The following is a 24,836-nucleotide window of genomic DNA, read 5'->3' as shown; positions in this document are numbered from 1 at the left end:
TTGGGACACGGGTTCTGAGCGCGGGGCGCGTTCATTTGGGCTGGAGCTCTCTTCCTGCCCATCAGGTGTGGTGTCAGGAAAGGACCTTCCCATGGAAGGACCTGCCTAGGAGGGGAGGGTTGAAGGGTGGAGCAGAGTGGCAGCACCCACAAGAGAGTCTGGGGGGAGAACTGCGCCAGCGGTTGTGGCTGGGACAGAGGCTCTGTCTGCCCAACGTGAGAGGACTGACCTTATCCCCGGTCACCAGGGCCACCTTTGCTTACCCCCCAAGCCCTGTTCCAGCACCCCCTGGTTTCTTCTCTGATGAGAATTACACTTACATAAGCCTCTATTTTCAGCAGTAACATGAAAGGAAAACCTTTCCGGAGCTGGGTGCTGAGGGTGTTAGAGCCAAGGATGCTATGAATGCAGGAAAGAAGGTGGCAGGAGCTTGCAAATCGTTCCAAGAGCTGTAAACACCCAGAGCCCTTTTGTGGGGCTGAGGGAATTCCTGCCCCCCCCCCCCCCCCCCCCCCCCCCGCCCATCTGTGCCACCTGCCATTTCTAGCCCTGCAGCTCCGCTCAGAGGAGGGCCCTCCTCGGCTTGCCTGCACCTCCCCCACAAAGGTTAGGCAGGGAAGAGGAAGATGAGCCGGTGCTGCAGCCTGATAGGGGGGAAGGAGCCAGGGGAGTATAGTGAGAATCAAGGGGGGAGCCTCCCACCCCCCAACCCCCACTGGGCCTTTGTCTTCCCAAAGCTCTTCCCCACCCCCATCACGCTGACCACCCACCAGAGCATCCTAAATGCACAGACATGGTCTACTCTGGCTCTGCTCAGCAGGGTCTTGCCAAGGCTCGGGGAGAGTTCAGGCCGCAGATAGATAGAGTGAGATCTGAGGGAGGGGAGGAGGTGGGGCTGGAGCTCACATGGAGCCTGGACAGACAGCTCACAGTGGTATGTGACAGCTTCTTCCTGCCTCTGGGAAACAAAGAACCTCTGATCTTGAAATAGTGAGCATGGTCCCGGAGGAGAGGCCCAGGGCCAGGGTAGTGGTCCTAACCTTTCTGTGAGTCATAGACCCCTTTGAGATCCCAAGGAAAGCCGGGGAGCCCTCCTCAGAAGAATGTAGGATACTCAGAAGCTAGCTTTAATCTCTGGCGGTGCGCCAGGAAACTCCCCAGTCGAGGGAGAAGGTGTTAGCCTGGGAGGTATGGGATCTTCAACCTCCCTACTGAGAAGAGCCAGGCTCAGAGAGGTCCACGCGCAGTCCAGCACATCCCAGGATCCAGGGAGTTGGTGTCCCAGCCTGGCTCCTTCACAGACCAGCAAGGTGGGCACGAGGCTGGGCTTACAGGTAGGGCGTTGGGGTGATCGGTGAGTTCCTCACACGTGAGGCTGCACAGGCTGGAGACAATGGGTTATATCCATGCCTGCATTTGGTGCAGCAGGAGATTGTTCTGGAAGCACACTGTCCACCCCCTCAGGAACCCTGCACACCAGCTCAGTCTGCCTGGTTGGCCCAGGAAGCCCCCCCCACCCCCAGCAGAGTGGCCAGAGCTGGCCTTTGCCAAAGCTCAAGGCAGGAATCAAGGCCTGCACTTGTGCCGAAGGTGTGGCCAGGCAGATGTATGTACATTTGACAGCTCAGCCTGCAGGAAGAAAAGATGAGGTCCATGACATGATTTAGGTCGCTCCTTCTCTTGGTCTCCTTAGCAGTCACATTGGCTGCGTTGCTAGGTAACCAGCATGACAAAAAAAAAAAAACCCAAAAAAAACAAAAAACCAACCAAGCTGCCTGCCCTTACTGTGGAGTCCTCCGATGGCTCCTGAAATAGCAATGCTTTGTGGTCTGTGTGGGGTGAACATGGACGGTCAGGGTTGTAGAACCTTCATTTCACAGTTAGAGAACCTTCAACCCTGCAGAGGTCAGCAACCAGGGAAGGAGGCCAAGGGGAGCCCGAGGTTTGCTGTGGTGTGTGGAGGGTGGGCCATGGCTGGCGGGCTGGGAGTGGTATTCACAGGATCGCCTGGCAACTCCTTTGGGCCCCTCACGAGGTCCCCTTTCCCACAGCCCAGCCCGGTCTCCCAGCCTGCTGGAATAGTCATCTGCTGACACCCGCCTGTGCTGGGTCTCACACCCTCGCTTTCTGAGAGAGCAGTGGGGAACGGTAGCTTTTGTCTTCTCCCCCTGGCCTTTCTGCAGGCACCTGATAGGCAAGAGCCATGTGACCCCACAACCCCAGCCCAGCACTGGGCACAGAGCTAGCCCTTGGCTGATACCCCTGGAACTGGCCTAATATGCCTGAGCCCAGAGCCTCAGTCTGTCATGCCTGGGCTGAGAAGAGCTTTTCCTTAGCTGGTGGGGAAGGAGGGGTAGCTAGAGAAAGGCTGGGGGTCCAGGGTGGACGCAGATCACTAGGGTTCCGGCTCTCTCTCTTCCAATCTCTCACACTGAGTTTGAACAGGTAAGCCTTCCAGAGCCCCCATTGCCTCAGTGGTACGTCTGGAGTTGCTGGGGAGGGTGAAAGCTAATTAATGGTGAGGAAGCCTGGCTCACAGTAGGGCTTAGTACATGGGAACTGTGGTCACACACATGCCCCTGCCTACAATTGACCCTAGCTTGGGGTCACACAAGTATGGAGTGTGCACACTTGGGGGGCAGGGGGTGTCACTGTTGAGTTCTTGGAAAAGTGTTGGATGCAGTCAGAAGCCCTGAGTGTGTGTCTCGTGTGTGTGTGTGTGTGTGTGTGTGTGTGTGTGTGTGTAGCAGGGAGACTGAGGCTGCTGTTTCTGCCCAGGTAGTCACTACTGGTGCAGCAGGAGATTGTTCTGGAAGCACCAAGTCACCGAGGCCAGGTAGAGCTGTGGTTATGAGCGTAGGGCCAGACTGTTCAAACCCCAGCTCAGCCATGTATGGGCTCTGTGGCTTTGAACAAGCTACTTAACTTCTCTGCCTTTCAGTTTCCTCATCTGTAAATAAGGACATGGCTCACCTACCTCACAGGGGAGTTGTGAAAATTAAATCTATAAAGCACTTAGAACAGGGGACAGCAGACTTTCTGTACAGGGTCAGATAGTAGACATTTTTGACTTTGCAGGCCAAGAGTCTCTGTGGGAACTCCCCACTCTGTCAGAAAAACAGCTGTAGGCAATACATACATGAACGGGCGTGGCTGGGTTCCAATAAAACTTTATTCACAGGAGCAGGCAGAGGGCCACATTTGGCCTGTGGGCTGTGTTTTGCTGAGCTCTGGTTTATAACAATGCGTGGTGCATAGTAAGATCTAAATAAGTGTTAGCTGGTGTTCTTTTTCTCATTATTGTGACTGGTAGTATTGCTGCCTGCCTGTGGATGGTCTCCCGTCCTGGCCCTCCCTCCACACATGGCCATCCTCAGGAGGTCCATTCTGGCCCCGTCTCTGTGACTGAGTCGCTGGAGCCTTGAGGGGCCCCAGATTCCTGTCTGGAGGTTCTCTCTGCCTCTGCCAGCTTAGCTTCTCTCCTGCTCCTCTGCCAGCCGTTATGCCCCCCGCCCCCTCAACTCCCCACCACAGCCCTGCCTCCAAGTCCTGTGGAGCTTCGGCCTCATCTTGTCACCTAGAAACAAAGGCTGTTGAACTCACAAGTTTGAAAAGAGCCCATTTTTGCCTCTATCATGTCTGTGGTTCACATTTGAATTCCTTTAGAAGTGCTTCCACCTGTTGTTACCTGAGCTGTTGGCGCATCACCTGGGCAAGGCTCACAGCCTCCATTCTCCAGATGCGGAATCTGAGGCCTGGGAGGGATTTGTCTGCCAACATGACCTGGGCTCCTCCCGCTGGGCCCTCTTCCTGCCTCTTGGGAGGAAAGAGCAAGGACTGGCTATTTGGGAACGCCCCCCACTGTAGGCACAAGGCACCTAGTCTCTCGAGACCCAGGGCTGCCAGTGATGGTGTCACCTGCCCTTTCTTCTGCAGTCGGCCTATGCCGTGTCACTGCTGCGGGAGTGCATGAAGCTTCGGCCCTCGGACCCCACCGTGCCCCTGATGGCTGCCAAGGTCTGCATCGGGTCCCTGCACTGGGTGAGTGAACTGTGGGGGCAGGGCCCAGGTCCCAGCGACTCCTGCAGAAGGGTGGCAGTGGGCATGAGATCGGGGCATGCACATCTTGCTGTGTGTATGGGGGGGGCGGTGCATGAGGAGCTGTGAGGCAGACAGGCCTGGAAGGAGAAATCTTGAGAAAACCAGCAGACGGATCTGCAACAGTAGGTCCCCCAGCTCAGGCTGGTATCAGGTTTATGGTTCAGTCTTGAAATGTAGAGTCAAAAGTAGAGGGGGGCCCCCAGCTGCCCAGCAGTGCAGTCGTGGGCAGGACTCAGAGCCCCTGGGCCAGCCATCACTTGGCTGGAGGCTCCACACTACTACAGGGGGCAGTGCTGTGTGCACAGGCCCTGTGGGCCCCCTCGTTCCTTTCGGCTCCAGCCCCCAGGTCCCTGCCCTGTGCTCAGCTGCCTGCTGAGGGCCCTGCTGAGGCGGCTGAACGGTCAGGTACACACCCTCCCCACAGGCCGGGCTTTCCTGCAGCGGGGCTCCGAGGTCCTCGAGGAGGCCAGCAGCATGGAGCCGTGAAAGGCACTGGGCCTGGGGCCCTCCCCTCCCCAGGCTCCCTTGGTGGTTGCTCTGAGCCTGTGGCGTCCTGGGGCGGAGCCTCTGCAAAGGTGTCTCCTCCAACTGGGAGCTTTCTTTCCAAGGGTCCCCGCATCCTTGAGCCCACATCAGCCTCCTGAGGTCAAATGCATCCTCTCCTGCCTCTTGGCCATCTGCCCCACCCACCTTTCCTCTCTTCGGGCAGAATACCTCCAGTGCCTTCAGCTGCCCTCCAGGCCCAGCGTCTCCCCACAGGGCGCTGCTCCCACACACAGGTCTCCCCTGCCTGTTCTCCCACCCCCCCAAGCCCACCCTCACCATGGTTGGGTGCCCAGCTTGTTCCTGGCCCCAGGGGCATAAGCAGGTGCTTCCGAATCAGCAGCCTGTCCACCTCCTGCCGCCACTACTCCCTCCTTGGGCATCCAGCCTTGGGAAGGGAGACTCCATGTTCTAAGCCTTCCTGCCAAGTCTCCCAGGGACTGGACACGAGGCCTCAACCCTCTCTGGGTCCCCGCTTTGCCGCGCCAGTGGGCCTTGTCCTCTCTTTGCTGCAGAGTGAGGAGCAGGGCAGAAAGAGCACCCTCCCCTCTGTCTCCTGGTTCTCAGGTTCCTGTAGCTAAGGTGCACCCTGGCCACCGTGGCCCCACTGTGAATGGGGGGGAAGGGGAAGCATGGTGTCGGGCCCCAGGCTCTAGAGTGTGGCTTTATTTTGGGGGGAGGGGGGAATCTGGCAGAACCACCTCTTACAGGCTCCAGGCATTAGGAAGCGGCTGCACCGTGAGGTGGGTTAGAGTTTCCCTGCCCATCCCCGGGTGGTCTTGGTACACAAGCTTGCTGTGCTTTGGTTTCCTTATTTGTAAAACGGAGACAGTAACAGTCTGTTCCTCAGATGTGACATAAATGACATAAAGTATGTAGAAGGCTGGACGGGTCGGGAGATGCACAGACCGTGGAGGGTTCAGGCCAGTGGTAGGTTCTTCCATCACGGCTTGCTTTCCCCACCCCGTGATTAGTGGGGAAACCCTTGCTCCCCACATCTCTACAGGGGGCCTGTTGGCATCCTGCATCTTACAGGTGGGGAGCTGTGGGGACGTGGGTGGTATGCGGGTGCCAGCAGACACCCAGACTGTGCAGTGCAGCAGAGGAGTGGGGTGGGATCCAGGGGACACAGAGAGGGTGGGCTCGCCGACCCCTCGCTCACACTCCTTCATGTTCCCAGGGCTCCTCAGAGGGGCCTCACGAAGCCCCAGATACCCGCCTCACCGAGTTGCGGCAGGGGAGGGCCCCTGTCCTCCCCAAGGCCACCAGCTCTGAGGTGGCTATGGGTGTCCACCCCGCCAGCAGCCGCCCTTGCCAGGAAGCCTAAATTTAGGCCTTCCCGCTGTGGAGGAGCTGTTTCCCTCAGCGGCATAATTACAGTCATTACATGCATTCAGATTACATGGTAATAAAATTAGGATCCAATCAGTCCAAATTGAAATCAGATGAGTTAGGAGCAAAGTCATCAATGACAACATAAATAGAAAAGCCCAAAAGGAAGCTTAAACATGCAGACTTGTCACAGAATCAGGGAGGAGGGCGAGCTATTTAACCTCAGCTGAGAAGCATGCATGGCTTTGGGGGCTGGTTTGAGCCAGGGTTTAAATTGGGTCCAGGCTCAAGCCAGGTCCCACTGGAGGGACAGGGCATGGCTCCTGGCAGCCGTCCCTAACCTGGAACCCCTGGACCTCCCTAAAGCCCCGTTTATACCTGCCTTGGACACCTAGATTACATCATAATCCCCAGTGTCTCTTGAGGGCAGAAACTGTCTTCCTTGTTGAAACCCCAGCCCAGAGTTCCCGTCCGGTGCTTATTGGATAGATCCTGCTGGCCAATGAGCATAACCACTCGGCAACAATTCTGCCTTAAATGGTACTTCTCTTCCCAACTAGTCGGGGAGCTTCTTTACTTACCATGTCTGCACCCTGAGCCTCTCTCCCGAGCAAAGAACCCTGCATGTGGTTAGATGTCCACTCATATCTTCTAGAATGACTCCCGCCCCAGCTGGCTGGGAGGGACAGGTGCAGGAAGTCTGCCTCTGGTTCAGTGGTTCTCAGGTTCCCGAGTTGGCGCTGGGCAGAGAGCAGACCGTGGGTAGCTAAGGGCAGCCTGTTCTCCAAGGAGGCCAGGAGAAGGTTGGCTCAGCACTCTGTTCTGGGGCCACAAGCAGGAAGAATGAGTCTGACCTCAATGGTCAGAGGGGTGCTGGTGCTTGGGACAGAGCACGGTTCCTGAAAGGCATCTGAGGCCACCTCTGTCTTTTGCCATCGCAGTTCTCCTGGCTCCCGGCAGCCCCAGCAGGCCTAGCCATTGCCCAGCCAAGCTCCATGAACAGGGGACAGAAATCTGGGGGTGGACAACTTGGCCCAGGTTGCAGGAAGGGAGGCTGAAACTGGGACATCTGAAAAACGAGCTGTGCTGGGTGAAACCAGCCAGGGTGGTCATGTGCCCAGAGGTGGAGCACCTGCTGTCCCCACGTCCTGTCCCCATGCCCAGAGCCAGCGTTGGACACCCTAGGCTGAGCCGGGTCTGAGAGGAAGGTGGCCCTCAGGTCGTGGTGCACCAGGCAGAGGGACCTACACAGTCACAGGCTGGCTGACACGGGGTTTGCCGCAAGGTGATTGCACCCAGGGCAGGTGTGGAGGCAGGTGGCCCCGAGGCTTTGCCTGAGGCTCCCCTAGGTGGGGGGGGAGGCATCCCAGGCTCTGACCCGGGGACAGCAGTGCATGGCAGCCTCCTGCCTTGGCACAGCCGATGTCTTGCCAAGGTCCCCAGCCAGTTATTTGGGGCAGGAAGGAAAGAGTTGTAAATATTTTTTTTAGTATCTCTCCAAACACAATTATTTAAAATGTATGTAATTTAAAAAGTTGAGGCTTCCCTAGGAGGATAGGAGGGGGGATGTGCATGTGTGCTGCGTGTCACACACGAGAGAGGAGTTAGGAAGTGGGAAAGCAGGCCATGCTCCTCTTCGGAAAGGTCTGTGGTGCTGTCTCTCGGCCTCGTCCCTGAGGGGGCAGGATGAAGTGGTGGAAACAGTGCAGGCTTTGGAGGCAGAGAGCATAGCGTTCAAATCCCTGCCCACCCAGCTAGTAGCTGTGTGACTTTAGGGGAGTAATCCGCCCTCTCTGTGCCTCCTCTGTCCCCCGGGAGCAGTCACATCCACCCCATACAGGTGGCTCTGAACACCAGAGCCGAGGAGCGTCGCTGCTTAGCACACTGCGGTACCTGACGAACGGCAGCCGCCCCCGTGACAGCCCCTTCGAAAGAGCGGGTTCTCCGAAGGGAGGTGCTTTTGTGTTTTTACCTTCCCTTTTCAGATCCAGGGGTGGCCAGAGCCAGGAAGAGGAGTTGAGCGTTTAGGAGGCAGGGAAGAAAGAATGCCAGCCATCCCGCCACTGGATGTGGAAATAAGGAAATTTTGTCCTATTCTCAGGAAGGGAAAAGTGCATTTTCAGTGGGGCAGTTAGCAACAGGTCCCAGGCCCCCCGGGGAAGGGCCTGAGGAGAACCAGAGGTGCTGTTTCAACAAGCTTGGCAGGTTCAGAAGGGAACTTTCTCCGGTTCCCAGGAAGGGAGGAAGGGGCCGAAATGCCCGGGTACAACCTATTCGGCCCAGTGCAAGGTGGATGAGGCAACCTGGGAAGTGGAAGGCAGCCGAACAAGAGCAACGTGCGCGAGCCGGAGGCCTGTCTGTGTGCGCACAAAGTAGGAGGCCTGGAGAGCCGTCGGAACTCGTGAAGTCATGGGAACACGGCCCTTACTTCTGGAAAGCCCAAGCAAAGGGTCCAAACGTTAGAGCCTTCCGTGCATCCTTTTCCCAAACGGTCAGAGAGGAAGAAAGTAAAGAACCGCAGAGGGCGGCCATGACTCAGGCAGCTCAGAAAGATACAGATGTAGGCTCAGGAGACCTGGGTTGGACACTCAGTCCTGTCACTCACTCGCCAGGTGGCCTTGGATAGGTCCTCTAAGCTCCCTGCACCCCAGAACCCTCAGCTGTGTAACGCCTGTGCCATCAGGCACTAAACCGCTCTAGAAGGGCAGGGGCGTGGGGTGGGGGGTCTCTACCTGGGGTTCACGGCCAAGTGACAGGGCTGCCGTAGGTAAGATACTAAAAAGCAGTATATCACTGGAAGGAACACGGTTGAAAAGAACTTAAAAAACCCGTCACCGGGGCGCCTGGGTGGCTCAGTCGTTAAGCATTTGCCTTCGGCTCAGGTCATGATCCCAGGGTCCTGGGATCGAGCCCTGCATCAGGCTCCCTGCTCCGCGGGAAACCTGCTTCTCCTCTCCCACTCCCCCTGCTTGTGTTCCCTCTCTCGCTGTCTCTCTCTCTCTGTCAAATAAATAAAATCTTTAAAAAATAAATAAATAAAAATAAATAAATAAATAAATAACCCGTCACCTTGGAGGTGTTTTGATGAGCAAGGAGGGCTCAGCACTGTAACCTGAGCTAATCTTGCAGAAACAGCAGCCCCAACCTCAGAGCCACCAGCTGTTGACTTTCAAGGCCACCAGAGGAAGTGACTGGAGATTGGAAAGGCCAAGTGAGGTAGTCCCGGAGAGAAAGATGACGGGGGTGGCTGGAGACGGGCGGGCGCCGGGCAACTCAGTCAGCCACTGGATTAGAGCTGTCCTTTCACATTGGAAGTTGAGACCTGTTAGTGGGTTGTGAAGTAGAACTCTTTCTTTTTTTTCTTTAAAGATTTTATTTTTATTTATTTAGAGTGTGTGCGAGAAGGGGGGAGGGGCAAAGGGAGAGAGAGGATCTCAAGCAGGCTCCACGATGGGCACAGAGCCTGGCTGAGCACAGAGCCCGACTGGGGGCTCGATCTCAGGATCCTGTTGATGACCGGAGCTGAAATCAAGAGTCGGACACTTAACCGACTGAGCCACCCAGGCGCCCCTAGAATTCTTCCTTAAGAAAAAATTGAAATAGGCTATCGGAGAATAGGACAGAAATATCCGAGTATGTTACCCACAGCAGGGGTGAGTACTGTGACAAAGAGTAGGTTAGTGGGTATATGTGTGTCCTGGACCATGGGTAGAGAGTCCGAGGGTCTGCCCAGCTGGCACAGGGGACTGCACAGGGCTGATCCTTGTGTAGAGTCTGGAAGATTCAACCAATGACAGATAGAAATTAAATAACTAATCATAATGGCTTACATTTATTCAAACACTGCTCTGAGCATTCACTGTGTCTTACCTCATTCAGTCCTCCCAGCAACTGATGTCTGTCTGTGAGGCAGACACTTGTTGCACCATTTTACAGAAGAGGGAACTGAAGCACAGCAAAGCGAGGGGACTTGCCCAAGGTCACACAGTTAGTAAGTAGCCAAACCAGGATTTGCGCTCAGGGAGTCTGGCCCCAGTGCCTGTGGTCTTAGCCTCCAGGCTGCCCTGCTGTCTGCGTGGAGAGCTTATTCATAAGTGTGGAACTGATTCTGGACTTGGGTGGGCTTTTAGTACTTCAGAACAAAAATGACAAAGCCACATTCTCAAGGGCTTTAGGATTGCCACCTGTGTCTTAGATGAAGGGGAATGGTGCATTGTGTGTGTATGTATTTGTGTGTGTGTGTGTGTGTGTTGTGTGTGTGTGTATATATATAGTATATACAATATATACATGCACAAATTTTTAAGATATATTTAAAATAAATGTAAATTTTGAGTTTGTTTTTGTTTTGGGTTTTTTCTTGTTTTTGATTTTGTTTTTTGTTTTTGTTGTTTTTTTGGTTTTTTTGCTCTGATAGCATTTTTTCCTTTCACTGGCCAGTTAGAGCACCCATGTATATTAATACCATACGTTATCATAGTGTATATTGTCATACTTACAAGAATTGATCATTTTTTTCCTTCATTATCCTTGCAGTGACTTCACATGCAAAAAGCCTGCTTTGTAGTAGGTAATAGAAACCAAAATAGTGTTGGCTATGTAGGAAAATGGTACATTCACGCTTTGTGTATGTGCTGCCGAAGTGAGCACGGTACATTCAAGCTTTATGAGTTTGATTTGAGACAAATGCTGACACTGTGCTTAAATTACATGGACAAGGCTGGCAAGTACTGGCCAAGGAAGGCTGTTGACCTGGGGGTCAGAGTGGGCCACAAGTTGGACAAGCTAAGGATGTATGATTGCACCTTTTTTTTTAAGATGTATTTATTTGAGAGAGAGAGAGAGAGAGTGCACAAGTGGGGGGAGGGGCAGAGGGAGAAAATCTTCATGAAGACTCCCTGCTGAGCATGGAGCCCAGTGTGGGGCTTGATCCTACAACCCTGAGATCATGACCTGAACCAAAACCAAGAGTCGGATGCTCAGCTGACTGAGGCACTCAGGGTGCCCCTGTTTTCACTTTTTAGAGAGGGAGAGAGAGGGGGGTGGGTAGGGGCAGAGGGAGAGGGAGATTAGAGAATCCCAAGCAGGCCCCACACCCAGAACAGAACCCAATGTGGGGCTTGATTCCATGACCTGGAGATCATGACCTGAGCTGAAACCAAGAGTCGGACACTCAACCAACTGAGCCACCCAGGCGCCCCTATTTGCACTTTCAAAGCTAAAGTATGGTGAGCTCTACTAACCCAGAATATGATGTGTATGAACTGGAGAGTGACTTTTCCCTGTTTGCCAGTAACTGTTGAGCTTTGTTCCCAGCACCTTCCCTACATGAGTTACAAGAGATAGAAGCTGGCATTTGCTGAGTAGAAGGACATGGTCATGGGAAGACTGTATATACATGGATGCAATAGGTTTCTAGGTTCTATAACTTGTACTTGGTGGTTTATAAACCAGCCTGCTCCTGTTTGAGTGGGGCGTAATGATGCCTAAAGACAGTGTATGAGATGAGCTGCATCAGCAATGGGATATTGGGTGGGGGAGGTGCAGTTTGCTCACTTAACCCTTTTCTTGGTGACTCCTGTCCCCCCTCTGCCATGAGTCTTAGTCTTCCTTGGACAACCACAGCCACATGATTGTCCTCTTGGAGCTCCACTAGCCCCATGCCAACATCACACAGTGGAGCCTTAATTAAGAGCCACCCTGTCGTATGGGGTCAGCCTGCAGGGATTCCATTTGAACTCACCCGGGCATCCCCCTCCCTTGTGATCGGGGCTCCCCATTTGGGCCCATCACAGAGCCTGCTGCTGCAGAAGCCTCAGTGGAGGTCTGTGCTGAGGAGCAAGTTGTAGGGGGAGGGGTCCAAGTCTCCATTTTGCAGAAGAGGACCTTTGGGGCACAGAAACTAAGTGATTTGTTCCAGGCTCCGCAGCTGTCAGGTGCTGGGTGAGGACCAGAGCCTGTGTCTGGGAGCTCATCTTTCAGTGCTTTTCTCTCCACCTGGCTCTGACTGTAGGCCCCCAGGCCCCCCCAACCACCCCCACTGCCCCAGGGCCCGCTGGGCCAGGTGCTGCAGGACACGGATCTTAGCCGCTACAGCCGTGGGCCCGCCTGGCCGGCCGAAGCTGGGCAGCAGGCAGCGGAGGGGTTTCCTGAGCTACGGCCTCCCCCAAACCTTGAGTCCTGGGGCCTGATGGTGTCAGAGCTTAGGTCCTTAGACTCCCTACTCCTCTCAGTGACCAGCCCCCCAACCTGGAGGTGGCCTGCTGCCCAGGCCAGCAGCCAGAGCACCGCCATGAGGGGGCTGGAGCACTGCCCTGGTCAGCATGCATCAGGCGGGCTTAGGCAGGGATGGTGGACAGGCCTCAGAGGGATTCAGCCCCCCCCCCACACCCCGCCATCTCTGTCTGGGCTGTCAGCTCACATGCTCTGCTTCCTTGTGTTTGGGTTCTATTGCTTCCCTTCCGGGCACAGTGGGATCTCTGCTCCTTGAGCCCTTTTCCTGCATGGAGCTTCCCCTGGCTGTGCGCAGAGGGCAGGCTTACCCAACTCCCCTCCGCTGATGGTCTCTGTCTCAGGGTCTCAGCTCCGCATTCCAGTGATGGAGGGGCCACCGGCGCCCCGGCTGTGGCCAGTGGTCAGGCCATAAGATGCGCAGAGCTGCCTCTCTCCTGCCAGGATGAGGTGGCAAGGACAAGAGCGGGGCAGGAGCCACCATGGCGTGAATGCCAGAAGCCGACTTGGGTCTGAATCTCACTCCCCGGTTGAATGTAGCTCCTTGATGGGCCTCTGCCGGGGGCAAGATGCCCCACATAGGGGGCCGTGACGTCTGGGTGGCAGTGGGGCTTTCGGCCCCCTAGCTGTGGGGTGGTGCCAGTCTTGGTTCTCGGTGGCGCCGACGTCAGTACACAGGCACAGGGACGGACGACGTTCCCGGGCTCTTAGAGGCCTGTGGGCCATGCGTGGGCGTGGCAGAGACCCCCCAGCTGTCTCCCGCCTCCCTGACCGGCCTGACCGCTGTGGGTGCCCCAGACGGCTCGTGAGGACTGCCTTGTGCGTGCCCCTCTTCGTGTCACGTGACACGTGTGATGGCGTGTGCCCATGTGACCTGCATCGGTTGGTCCCTTTCCAACTGGAGCAGTTCTTCCTGCTCCCAGGACAAAAACAACCTCGGGCCTTTTTCCCCTGAGAAGTTTGAGCTCCCCGTGTCCGGGCGCGAGCTCACAGAGCCAGAGTGGCAGCCCACCCATTCTGCAGGATTGGCGGTGTCCCCAAGACCCAGGCCCAGGGCCCTGCCTGTCCCCCGGCCCTGGCTTCCCTCTCTCTGCTGCACAGGGCAGGCACAGACAGAAGCCAGATGGTGAAAGGAGCTGTCACAGACTGGCCTGGCCCTGGGTCCCTGCTCGTGGCAGAGTAAGCTCTAGGGAGCTAGGCTGTCTCGGGAGAGGGAAGCTTTTCCCTGTGAGAGGCCGTACCCTGTGATGCTGAGCCCAGGCCCTTGGGTTGCAGGGAAGAGGTCCAGGGAGTCGCTGACAGAGGAAACAGCCTTATTTCTTCCACTTAGTGGCGGTGTGTCTCAGACAAGCCACCTGGCCTCTGGTCACGCTGCCCGCACATGAGGAATTGCAGTCCTGGGTGTCCCAGGCTGGTGACTGAGCGGCCTGCGTGCCGAGGCCAGGAAAGCACCCCCAGTGACCTGCGCCTCTCCTCTTTGCAGCTGCAGGAGGCAGAGCGCTTTGCCATGGTGGTGATCGGCCTCGGGGAGGAAGCCGGGGAGTTCCTTGCCAAGGGCTACCTGGCACTGGGCCTCACATACAGCTTGCAGGCCACTGACGGTGAGTGCCAGGGTCTGGAGCCTCTGCTTGGGGGCTTAGGCTTCCCGGTGGCCTCTCGGGTATCTCGTCCCACCAGTGCCCAGCCCCCCTCCCCTGGCACATCTCCAGTGAGTACACACACTCACACACCCCTCAGTCCCATTTCCACTCTTTTACCCAGCCTTCATCACTCTCACACATGCCCTCTTCATGGACGCACCCTTCAAGGCCCAGCCCCAGCCCCTCAGCAGAGCTGATCCCCTCCTCTGGAACTCCTGTGTGCTCGCAGTCTGTAATATGCTGCCCGCCCGGGTCCCACAGTGTCTTTATCCTGTTTTGCTCTTACCCTCAGCACTGCTGTGTCCTTCTGGGGTCTTTTAAACTTCCCTTGACACACGGCACAGTGCTGGGTACACAGTTGGTTTAATTTATACTTGTGCTTGGAGGCTGGATTCCACTCTTCCTGCCCTGAGCCTGGCATCCTTTCCCGAAGCCCGCCAGCTCAGCCGCGTGGCCTCCCAGCACTGAGGCAGCCCACCTACTTCTGTGTGCTTGCAGGCAGGGGAGCGATGGGGTCCCGTGCAGACTAAACCTGGAACAGTAATCTGACCAGGGCTGGGCTGGGACCTGGGTGACAGTCATTTTAAAGCTTACCAGGTGGTTCCGTGTGCAGCTAAGGCTTCAAATGCCTGCCCTTAAAATTTAACACTGAAAAATTGTAAAAATGGTTAAAAAAGAGGAGGCCTGTGGGTAAGTAAGCCCAAGGAGGCAGGCATCAGCCCATGGAGCCTGTCTCTCAAGGCTCAGGTAGCAAAGAAGGCAAAGGAATGGAAGGAGCTGGTGTGCCAAGACACATGCTGGGAAGCTGGGGCCAAGCGGACACCCCACACCCTCCCCCAGTGACGAGGGTGGTGGGCGGCAGTAGTCCAGAGCTGCTTGAGTGCAAGCATTTGCCAAACAGGGCCCTCATCGGGCCTCTCCCTGCAGAGCTTGTGTCCCCGGGATGGGGCAGGGCTGGGTCCGCAGCCCTTCAGCAAGCCCTCATGGCTCCATCTCCGTCTTGTCTCCTGCAGCGACTCTGAAATCCAAGCAAGATGAGTTGCACCGGAAAGCATTGCAGACCCTGGAGAGGTGAGGCGGGCCCCCGGCCCAGCAGAGGCACCAGGTGGCACATTCACGCGCTTTATCTTCCTGGACCCTCTGCTGGAGGCAGAATGAAGGTTTCTGGCCCCATTTTATTGACAGGAAACCAGGGCTCTGAGAGCTCCCGCGGGAAGCAGGGACAGGCCTTTGGGGTTGGGTGGGCAGGCTGAGCCTTCGGTGATGGTAGGGTGCCCCCAGGCTCAGCCCCTCCCCTCTGGAGCTCAGGACTCTTAACGTGGGAATCAGAGCCCATGACTGTTGTGAGAATTCTGTGAGACAAAGCTAGAAAAGCACCTTGCGTATGTGCCTTAAGTATAGCAGGGGCTCAAAATTGGTGTTTGCCTCCTGCCAGCCCCTCTCTGACTTGAGGCCTGTGAGGACCCCCCACACCAGTCCTCACAGAGATTTCCTGGCAGCCAGGGTCCTGGAGGGAAGGAGGGAAGGGATGCCAGAGAAGTCCCTCCCCTGTGGTGGCCCTCCCTCCCTCCCTCAGACCCATCCTTGCTAAGCCCCTGCCTCCTCCATAGCCTTGGGCCCCACCTGAGCATCCTTCCGCCCGCTCCTCTGGCCCAACACAGGGCTCTGCCCTCTGAGCCCTGTGGGTCTTACTCCCCCCGAATACTGCTGTGGAAGCTGCTGGCTTGGGGCCTGCCCTAGACTCCTTGTGCCATCTTTATGGGAACATGTTAGCACATCCAACCCCTCTCTGGGGCAGGTTGTTCCTGAACCCAGGGAGGTAACAGAGTCCCATCCGGGCCAGTCCCCACTGAGCTACCAAGGGCCAGCACTTCATTCCCAAGGCTTCTCTCCCAGAGAGGCCATTCCCAGCCCCTCCACCTGCAGGAGTGTTCCCTCTGTCTTAGGGTGGGGAGGTCAGGCCCCAGGCTCTGTACAAGGCCACCACAGGGCCTCAGCCAGCTCTCCTGGAGCCTGCCGCCCACGGGCTGCCGCCGCCATCCTCCCACACCGGGCACCCTCTGAGAACCCCCGACATATCGCCCTGCAGCACCCAGCAGAGGGCTGGCAAGCTGGAGGCCCACGTCACACAGCGGGTGCTCAGTCCTTGCTCACTGACCTGTCACTCCCTCTCCCCATACAGAGCCCAGCAGCTGGCGCCCGGTGACCCCCAAGTCATCCTCTATGTCTCCCTGCAGCTGGCCCTCGTCCGCCAGGTGGGTTGTCACATTTCCTAACTCCCAGGTCCCTGAGGGCTGTGGAGCTGCTCCTGCTTTGCCCAGCCACGTGACCCTTTGCAAGGGACTTGACCTCTCTGAGTCCGTTTTCTTGTCTGTTGAGTGAGCACCTTCGTACTGCACCTCCAAGGGACCCAGTAAGGATTGAGTCAGAAAATATGGTAAAGCCCATGGTGGGCACACAGGAAGGGATTATTCTCTGCCCTCAGGCCCCCTTGAAGAGTTCGGTGTCCTGAGAAGTTGCTGAGTGACCGCAGGAAGCATTTATGTCCTCACCTTCCACCAAGCTTTCCCCATGGGGCTCCTGACTTCCAGGTCCGGGGTGAGGCCCTTGGAACCTCTCCGCCACTTTCCCTAAAGAACATCACTCTGCTGTGGTGTTCCAAAGAACACATGCGCAAATACCTGAGAGCACTTTATTTTTAGCCCTCTGTAAAAGCACCGGTGCTTCTCTTGCCAGTCAACTTCATGATAAACCTTTGGTGATACATTTTTTAAAATCGTGAATTATTCAGCCACCTCTGATGAATGGTGTCTGTCCTCCCAGAGAGATGGTGGGGCCGGGCCAGTGGAGCCTGGCACTCAGTTTCCTGGGGGACCCCAGATCTTGGGAGCCTCAGGGAGCTGAGGACCCTTGCATGGGCTCTCAGCTAGACCTGGCCCACCTGAGTCTGATAGCCTCCAGCCCATCCTGCTCAGAGCACGTGACAGCTGAGTAATGACAGCTGTGGGTTTGGATACTCGGCCCAGGATAATGGGCTTCACCCTGCAGAATCACGGGCAAGCTGAACGAGTGGCCACGGTAACGTGGCTTCCTTCCCTTTCCTTGAACTTTCCATAAAAGGAGGTTCCCGCGGGCGGAGTCCGGGCCTGGCATTAGGCCTCACAGCATGCGCAGAGGCTGGGGGGAGAGCGGGCCAGGGACCGAAGGCCCCAGCTGGCCTGCACCATAGGCCCCTTCGGGGAGCACGGGCGGCCCATGTCTGAGGTGTGGTAAGGAGCAAGACTTTCTAGAAAAGACTCCCGAGGTTCCTGGCAGGATAGGGCCCCGATGTGGAGAGAGTTGCAGGAGCCGAGGAAGTCTCCAGCCCTGAGAGCGTGAGAGAACACAGCCCTCAGGATGAGAAGGGAGCGTCTTACTGCTCCACGGCTGCCTGGGCTCTGGGGGCTTGAGGAGGGACAGGCACATCTCATACACGTGCAGGACTGTGCAGAACGTTCTCTTACGTCATCTTGCCCTCGCGGCCACTGGCACAGGCAGGACCGTCCTCCTCATGTTGTAGCTAAGAACTGCAGCTCAGAGAGGTCGCCCGAAGGCTCCAGCTAGGAAGTGGCAGGGCTGGCATCCATGCCCCCACCTGACCCCAGAGCCGAAGCTCTGGCCACGGTGGGCCTCTGGGTCGGAAGAGGCGTTTGTGTGTCGGCCTCCATCCCTGCATGCACAGGTGCGGAGGACAGGCCACCTCTAGGTCTGCACGCCGGGACCTGGGTGGCCTCCATAGAGCCCCGCATCCACCCAGATCCTCTGTGCTGCACCATAAACCTGCTCCTCTTTACCCCCGAGCAGCAGCTGGCTGCCCAAGCCTGACTTGGGACGGCAGATCCCTCTCACCATGGTACTTAGGGCTGTGTTTTCTCGTCAGAGCACCAGCCCCGCCCCCCAGGATCCTGGGGGGGAAGGTTGGGCCTTGGAGAAGGTCACTAAGCTGGCAGTCTTCTCGGGCAGATCTCCAGCGCCATGGAGCAGCTGCAGGAGGCCCTGAAAGTGTGCCGGGATGATGCCAACGCTCTCCACCTGCTGGCGCTCCTCTTCTCGGCCCAGAAGCACTACCAGCATGCCCTGGACGTGGTCAACATGGCCATCACGGAGTATCCCGAGAACTTCAAGTGAGTTTCCTGTGGACACGGCTGGGGGCTGGCCTGCCGCAGACACGGGTGCCCTCGCACACCCCCACCCTGCCACACACTGATTAAGTGCCTACTGCATGCACACCCCCTGGCAGGAGGGTCAAGGTGGGGCGAGGCCCCGTGGGGTCAGAGAAGGGCTCTGGCGTTGAGTGCCAGGAGGCGCCGGCGGGGAGTGGCGAGCTCTGTGCAGCAGCTGCGGGCCCCACGGGGGCTACGTGGACCACAGGGGAGACTGTGTTCAAGTGCACGTGCTCGAGCTGCTTCCGCGCCGCCCTGGGCTCTGCATCTGAGCCACATGGGGCCACTAACTTGTGTAACTTAATCATAACCCTGGCACAGCCAAGCAAGGATGAGCTTCTAACGCTGGCTGGGCTGGCGGAGGCCAGGTGAGCCATCTCCCTGCCTCCAGGCAGGCCACGGGCATTGGGGGAAAGGGGTTCTCTCCTTCCAGAGCAGTCCTGGCCTCTCCCTCCATCCTCAGCAACTCCACATCCCCCCCACCAGGCCACACTGCCTAGATGCCCCTCTCTTTAGAGCAGGGTTCACGCTGCATTTGGCCCAGGCCATGGTGGGTGTGGCAGGATGAGAGTCTCCTGCCCCCACCTATACATGGAGGACCCACTGCCACCCAACCAGGACACTGGGGAACAAGAGCCGTGCTGGGCCAGATGAGGCAGGAGGGTGCGTTGCTCTGCAGGAGGGAATGAGGAGGTTTGTCATCTTTGGATTTCTGTCCTCTTCCCCCAAGGCATGTGACACTGGGTATAATAGACCTTGTTTCTCTGATCCCTGTGAGCCCAGGATGAGGGGCCCCTGAGCACCCCCATTCCCACCATATTCCCCCTTCGGGTCTGAAGAAGGGCTATTTAGAGCCAGCCAGGGGCTGTCTTGCTTCAGAGAGCAGAAAGAAGCATGGTGCTGGCTCCCTGGAGGGGGGCTCACAAAGCATCAGGGGAAATTGGTGGGCCCCACAGCCATGTTAGGTGATAAAGGGAAGCTGCAGTTATCCCAGCCCAAGGAGGTTCCCTTCATGTGCAGAGCCTGGGCATCTGCCTCTGTCCGTCCCTAGCTCATCGGGGACAGAGCTGGCTTTCCTGTGCCGTTGGCCTCCTTCAGAGGATGCCATGGTAGCTTTGCCTGCACACCTTACAGGATGGCTTTGTCCTCTCCAAGGCTAAGAAGGGTGTTTTGGGAGCAGCAGAGAGCCCTTATGGTAAGCTCCCCAGTGTGCCCCACTGAAGAGCAGGCCCCAGTGAACAAAGCCAAGGGCGGCGTTCCCCCTGCAGGTCAGCCCTGCTTCTCCTAGTCCACACTGAGCCTCTGCCCACAGCACCCTGACTCCTGACCCTTCCTGTCCTCCGCCGTCCTGTCTCAGGTGGGGCTCAGGTGCCCACAGCCAGGTGTAAGCAGAGCTGATGCATGGCCAACTCGACAGAGCCCATTTACATTCGGGAGATGGCCCCGACTCTTGGCCTCAGCCCTGCATTTGGGAGATTACTAAAATTGAAATCAGTTCCCTTGTAAAGGCATGTAGTTTAGGGAATACTAAAACAGATAAAATAGTGTGTGTGGACAAGAGATGAGTTCCCTTGTCTCATTAATCCCAAGCACAATACAGCAACACCTACTGTGTAGAAGTTTGGTTTTTTTTTTTTTACTTCTAGTGAAAATATACACAGGACAAAGGTCCTCCTCTCCCAGTACCAGTTACCTCGCTTTTTCCCAAGCTCCACTCTCACGACTGTCAGGCAGAGTCTGACCCACTGCTGCCAGCCATGCATGTGCATGTGTGTGTGTGGACGCACGTGTGTGTGTGTGTGTTTACTCTATTGTCAATTAGGCTTTGATGGAAACAAAAACTGTGCGGAGGAAAATCTTAGACTCCTAGAGTGGGGAGGGGTTCTGGCCCTGCCCCAGGTCAGAGTGTGTGTCCCAAGAAAGAGAGGCTGGGCCTGCCATCAGATGTTGTTTGACCAGCAAGTCCTTTTCCCAAGTGCAATGTTACCTGCCAGTGGAAACTATCTGGGAGCAGAGGGGAACAGAGCTGTCCTGATGGAAATGGGGCAGGGGATTCTCATGCTGCCCACCTGGCCCTTCCTCGGGCCCCCAGTCCCAGCAAGGAGCCTCCCATTCCAGCGTCTGGCATCTTGCTGCAGTGTCTCTTCCTAATTTTGGGCCGAATGCTTTCTGCTGGCAGAATCACGTCCCCTGGCCTGATGTGGGGAGGCTAATGGCACTTTTTGAAAATCTGCTTGAAGCCCACAGCTTGTGGGGAAGGGAGGAGTGTTGGGTCTGGAGCGCAGCGCTCTGGCTCTCCCTCAACCCCCAGCCCACCTCAGGGGAGGTGTCTCCTGGGCTCCTGGGCTGGGTGAGGAAGCCCCCTTCTCCCCAGTCTTCCTCCCCCTTGTCAGTAGTGTGTGTGCCCTTCCCCTCAAGGGCGCTCCCTCCCTCCTGCCCCCACCTCACTCAGGGGCCGACTCCTTCACAAGGAGATGCTTCACTCGCTGAAAGTGTCTTCGTGGGGGGTGGGGAGAGGTGGTCCTTGCCAAGGTTGGTGACTCCCCCTCGTGAGGCCCATGGGTGGGCTTCTGGGCCTCCAAGAATGCCTAGACCTGAACCCTAACAGTTGTGCCTATGCGCCTGGGTCCAGGGAGATGGCTTTCACCAGATCCTCTATGGAACCCTAAACCCAAAACAGGTGACAAGCCCCTCCCCAGTGCAGACTGTGGTCGTGGTCAATTTGTAGGATAACTGTGCCCCTCTGTGTCACCTGTGTCCCTATTTCTGCTAGCAGGAGCCTTCTGAAGGGGCAGGTTCTGCATGAGAACAGAGCTGCCCCATCCAGACACCACAAGGTCACTGCTAGGGCGTCAGGAGCTCGGGCCATGGGGCTGGCAGCAGGAAGACCTCTCTGAGGTCCGAGCCCAAGGAGGGAAAGAGTTTGAGTCCCAGCCCTAGGGTTCTTCTGTTTTGTGTCACTGCAGAAAGGGGACCAGAGCATCCCATTCTCCGTGGTGCCTCACTCTGCAAAGTCTGCCCATGTGGGGACAGTAGGGATAGAGAAGCAGTGGCAGATTCTTTATCTCGAAGCCACCGTGAGCCCCTCCCCTCCAGGGCCATGAGGACCCCTGTCCTGATTGAAGCCAGGCCTAAAAGGCTACAGAACTAACTAAAAAAAATAAATAAGGGTGCGTCTGGCCTCCTACTGTGAGACAATACATTTCTGCTATCTTTATTTTATTTTATTTTTTTTTAAGATTTTATTTATTTATTTGACAGAGAGAGACAGCGAGAGAGGGAACACCAGCAGGGGAAGTGGGAGAGGGAGAAGCAGGCTTCCCGCTGAGCAGAGAGCCCGATGTGGGGCTCGATCCCAGGACCCTGGGATCATGACCTGAGCCGAAGGCAGACGCTTTATGACTGAGCCACCCAGGCGCCCCTTCTGCTATCTTTAAAAAAAAAAAAAAATCAACCCTTAAAAAAAATACATATATACAGGAGGTTGGGAGGGGGTGTGGAAAATCCCCTGACCACAGCTCTGTCGGAGTGACCATAGAGCATGACCACGGCTCTTTGCGAATAAGGCACGACTGGTTCCCCACAGATGGGACGGCAGAGTACAGAGACGTGTGGATTAGCAGGAAATGTCACTGAGCCTGTTACTGGCCAGGGATCCCTGAAAAATGTCCTTGCTCTTCCACGGAGACTGCGCCCTGCTTCTCCAGCCGCTCCCCGCGCCGGAACAAGTGGTGTGAGGCTCCAGCTGTTGCCACAGCAGATGGTTCACCAGCCGGGCCAGTAAACACCACGGCCGCAAAACAAAACAAAATCCGTCCCCCTTCAGCCTGGCCTCCGTGTCCCCAGCAAGGTCTCCATGTGAGAGCCCGAGGTCTGTATGCCACCGGGAGCCCCCCCGCCCCGCCCCGGCCCTGAAGGCTGCTCTAAGGGGCTGAGGCTTTTCAGAGGCTCTTGTCCTCTGCAGAACCTGCCCGTGCGTCGGCTCCCAGCGGCTGTCTTAGTGAAGGAAGAGGCGGAAAGGCCAGTGTCGAGGGAGGAGGGGGTCTGGCACGGGGCCCGGGGGGCGGAATGGAGCCCTTTCCATGTGAGCTTCTCCCCACGTGAGGGTCACAGTGGGGCTCCTGCCCTCCCGGTCGTGCTGTCTCTCCCCTGTGCCACCTCCAGCGGCTTGCCCAAATGCCACACCCTGACATCTGCCCTACCTGCCTCTGCCTCCAAGGCCTGTGGCGAGACTCAGACAAAAGAAGGTCTGGCGGTGGGTTTAGAAGCATGTTCGAGGGCGGCAGCGTGGAGGGGTCTGGAAGGCAGCGCACCAGCCGCGTGGGACCCGAGGGCGGGCCGCGTAGTGGGCGCAGAGCTGGGGGAGGGCGCCGTTCGTGCCGGGCCCGGGAGGCGCGGGCAGAGACGGCAAGCCCCGTGACAGGTGTGGGAGCTCCTTAGCTGCACAGGAGGCCACCGTTCCGCCAGGCAGGCTGAACACTGCTGGAGAAAAACCCAGCCCTTGTGGAGCTGAACTTCTGAAAATCCCCCTAAATTCAGGGATTAGAAAGCAAAGCAAAGAGGATCTTGATTTGCGTGCTGTGGGATGACCTTTAGTTAACGGAGCTTGGGTTTAAAAGGCAGAAACGTGATGAGGCAGAGACCGACGGCCCCGCGGGGACAGTGTGAACCTGGCACGGGGGCAACCAGACACGTTGCGCAGCGTCCTGAGATCCTGAGGGCTTCCCACCAAGTCCTGGACACATGTGCTGGCCGGGCCGTCCCTGGCCGGCCTGCAGGGGGCCTCAGGGGGGCAGCAAACTCCCTATTTAGAGCCGGTGTCCAAGCCAGGCCCGGTGGGCCGGAATGTGCGTGGTCTCGTCCTGTGTGAGCTCCGGGCGCCCTGTGCTAGTCCTGGCCACGGAACGCAGCTGGGAGGCTCGGGGCGGGGGTGGGGGGGCAGGGGTATGGGGTCAAGGGGAACAGGCCACTGATAAGCATGGCTTCTGAAGCTGGGGCTCCAGGGGCCCTGGTTTTAGGTAACAGATTCCTTGTGGTTTAGTCAGTGCGCTTGTAGTGAAGGTCACCATGGTAACCAAACAAAATTCCTAGGCTTCATGATGGGAGCTTTCCAGTAACCAGCCTGTCAGTCACCGCCCCCACCCACACCTGGCAGCCGGCCAGACTGGTTTTGAAAAACCCAGACCATGGGTAGACTGGCGGGTGGCAGCGGAGGCAACTGGCAAGACCACCTCCTCCCGCCCCACCCTGGGGGTCCCGTTAGGCCCTTGCGGGAGTTTCCGCCCGGCCCAGCACGGGGCCCGTGGGACTTGGGAGATCCTAGGGGATGGTGTGTAGAGCCCCCAGCGCAGGAATAGTACGGCCCTCTCTGCAAGCTGGAGCTCGCCGTGTGTAAACAGACTGTCGCACAGCCATCTCCCCCAGGAAACCTAGGCTGTTTTGGAAAATGTTCGAGCTGATAACTAGGCTGAGCTGGGGCCAGACCTTGGCTGGTTCTGGCTGAGGCTAACTGTGGCCTCAAGGGCACCTCTCTGATCTACCTGGCCTGCCTCACCTTTTTCTCAGGTTATTTCTGTTGGTGCCTTCCACTAGGCAGAAGGATCGGAGTCCCGGGACTGTGTTAACATTTCTGACTTAAACCCAGTGTGTTTATTGGATGGCTCTTACTAAGGACTTGTAGTAGATCAAAAAGACACTTAAAATACCAACACCCACACTCCAGTGAGGGGGCTGGAATCAAAGGTATTAACACAAACATAGTTTATCACTTTGCCGGATTCATTAAACATGTCTGGCTAGCACAGCCCCGCCACCGTGAGGACAAGAGCCAGGGGTTAAACTTGCAGGCCCTGGGGCTGAGGGAAGTGCTAAGCCAGGCAGAATCACTGGCAACAGCACTTTCTTCCCCAGAGGTCAGTTCCTCATCAGCTAAGCTGGTTTGACGTTCAGCATTTCCCTTTGCTGGTTGTTCTGTGGAGTCTCCTGTGATCTTGCTCCGTGGGACACTGCAGTCGGGGGCCTCGGTCTCCCCCTGCCAGTCTGCTTATGCTCAGACAGGAGGGTCGATGACCCAGCTTGTTTGGTTTCAGGAAGAGAAGGAAAGGAAGGTATTATTTGCAGTGTTTTTTGTTTTTGTTTTTTTTCCCAAAGTTATTCTTAATTTGTTTTGAAGTGATTTTAGCTCTTTGTTTCCTGATCCTCACTCCCTGGTCTCCCAGCCTACAACATTTGCGGGAGGCAAGCACTGCGGCCCAGCCCCAAGACAAAGCCTTTCCGCCCCAGGGAGAGAGGGCATTCTTGCCCATGAGGCAGGGCTGGCCTCCCCTCTGCAGTGGGTGGTCTTTGGGTCCCCCAGGGTTCTGCTCACTGGGCAGAGGTTACAGATCAAGACCAAGGTGTTTGCTTCTCAGTGATTTACACCAGGCTGGGACCCTACCTTTCTTCTACCTAGACCTTCTCTCTGGAAGTTCCTGAATGGTCATGGAAAGGCTCTGCAGGGTTTGTATTCTTATCTGTCAAGATCCTGCGTTTGTTTGTGTTTGGAGAGTCAGCTGGAGATAACTGGAGGTAGGCGGCAGCTGAAGGAAGCAGGGCCTGGAGGCCTGCTGGGTCAGCCGTGGGTCAGCACAGATAAGAATGCCTAGCCATCCAGCCGGCCACAGGCGTGCTTAGGTGCAGGCTTGCTCTCAGAAATGCCCTGAGGCTGTTCTCCAGGCGGGGCAGGGCCTTTGAAGCAAGGAGGGGCTCATTTCTGGAAGCAGAAGCTTGCTGGCTGTTGATGTTTCAT

General features: G+C 56.8%; 1 protein-coding gene across 2 annotated transcripts in view; it reads left to right on the top strand.

Moving 5' to 3' along the window:
- The window catches only part of TTC7A (tetratricopeptide repeat domain 7A), a 101,508-nt gene that overhangs the window by 42,588 nt on the left and 34,084 nt on the right, over nucleotides 1-24,836 (top strand). For both annotated transcript variants that reach the window (XM_032411032.1, XM_032411034.1), the window contains 5 exons: nucleotides 3,937-4,041; nucleotides 13,691-13,808; nucleotides 14,861-14,918; nucleotides 16,030-16,102; nucleotides 17,850-18,010. In XM_032411032.1, coding sequence (XP_032266923.1) covers nucleotides 3,937-4,041; nucleotides 13,691-13,808; nucleotides 14,861-14,918; nucleotides 16,030-16,102; nucleotides 17,850-18,010 — 515 coding nt within the window. The remainder of the gene's footprint in view (nucleotides 1-3,936; nucleotides 4,042-13,690; nucleotides 13,809-14,860; nucleotides 14,919-16,029; nucleotides 16,103-17,849; nucleotides 18,011-24,836) is intronic.

This window comes from Phoca vitulina, unplaced genomic scaffold, assembly GCF_004348235.1.
Source record: "Phoca vitulina isolate PV1807 unplaced genomic scaffold, GSC_HSeal_1.0 scaffold12, whole genome shotgun sequence".
In the NCBI taxonomy this organism is placed as follows: domain Eukaryota; kingdom Metazoa; phylum Chordata; class Mammalia; order Carnivora; family Phocidae; genus Phoca; species Phoca vitulina.
Note: the sequence above shows the minus strand (reverse complement) of the source record. Positions and strands in the feature narration are given on the sequence as shown.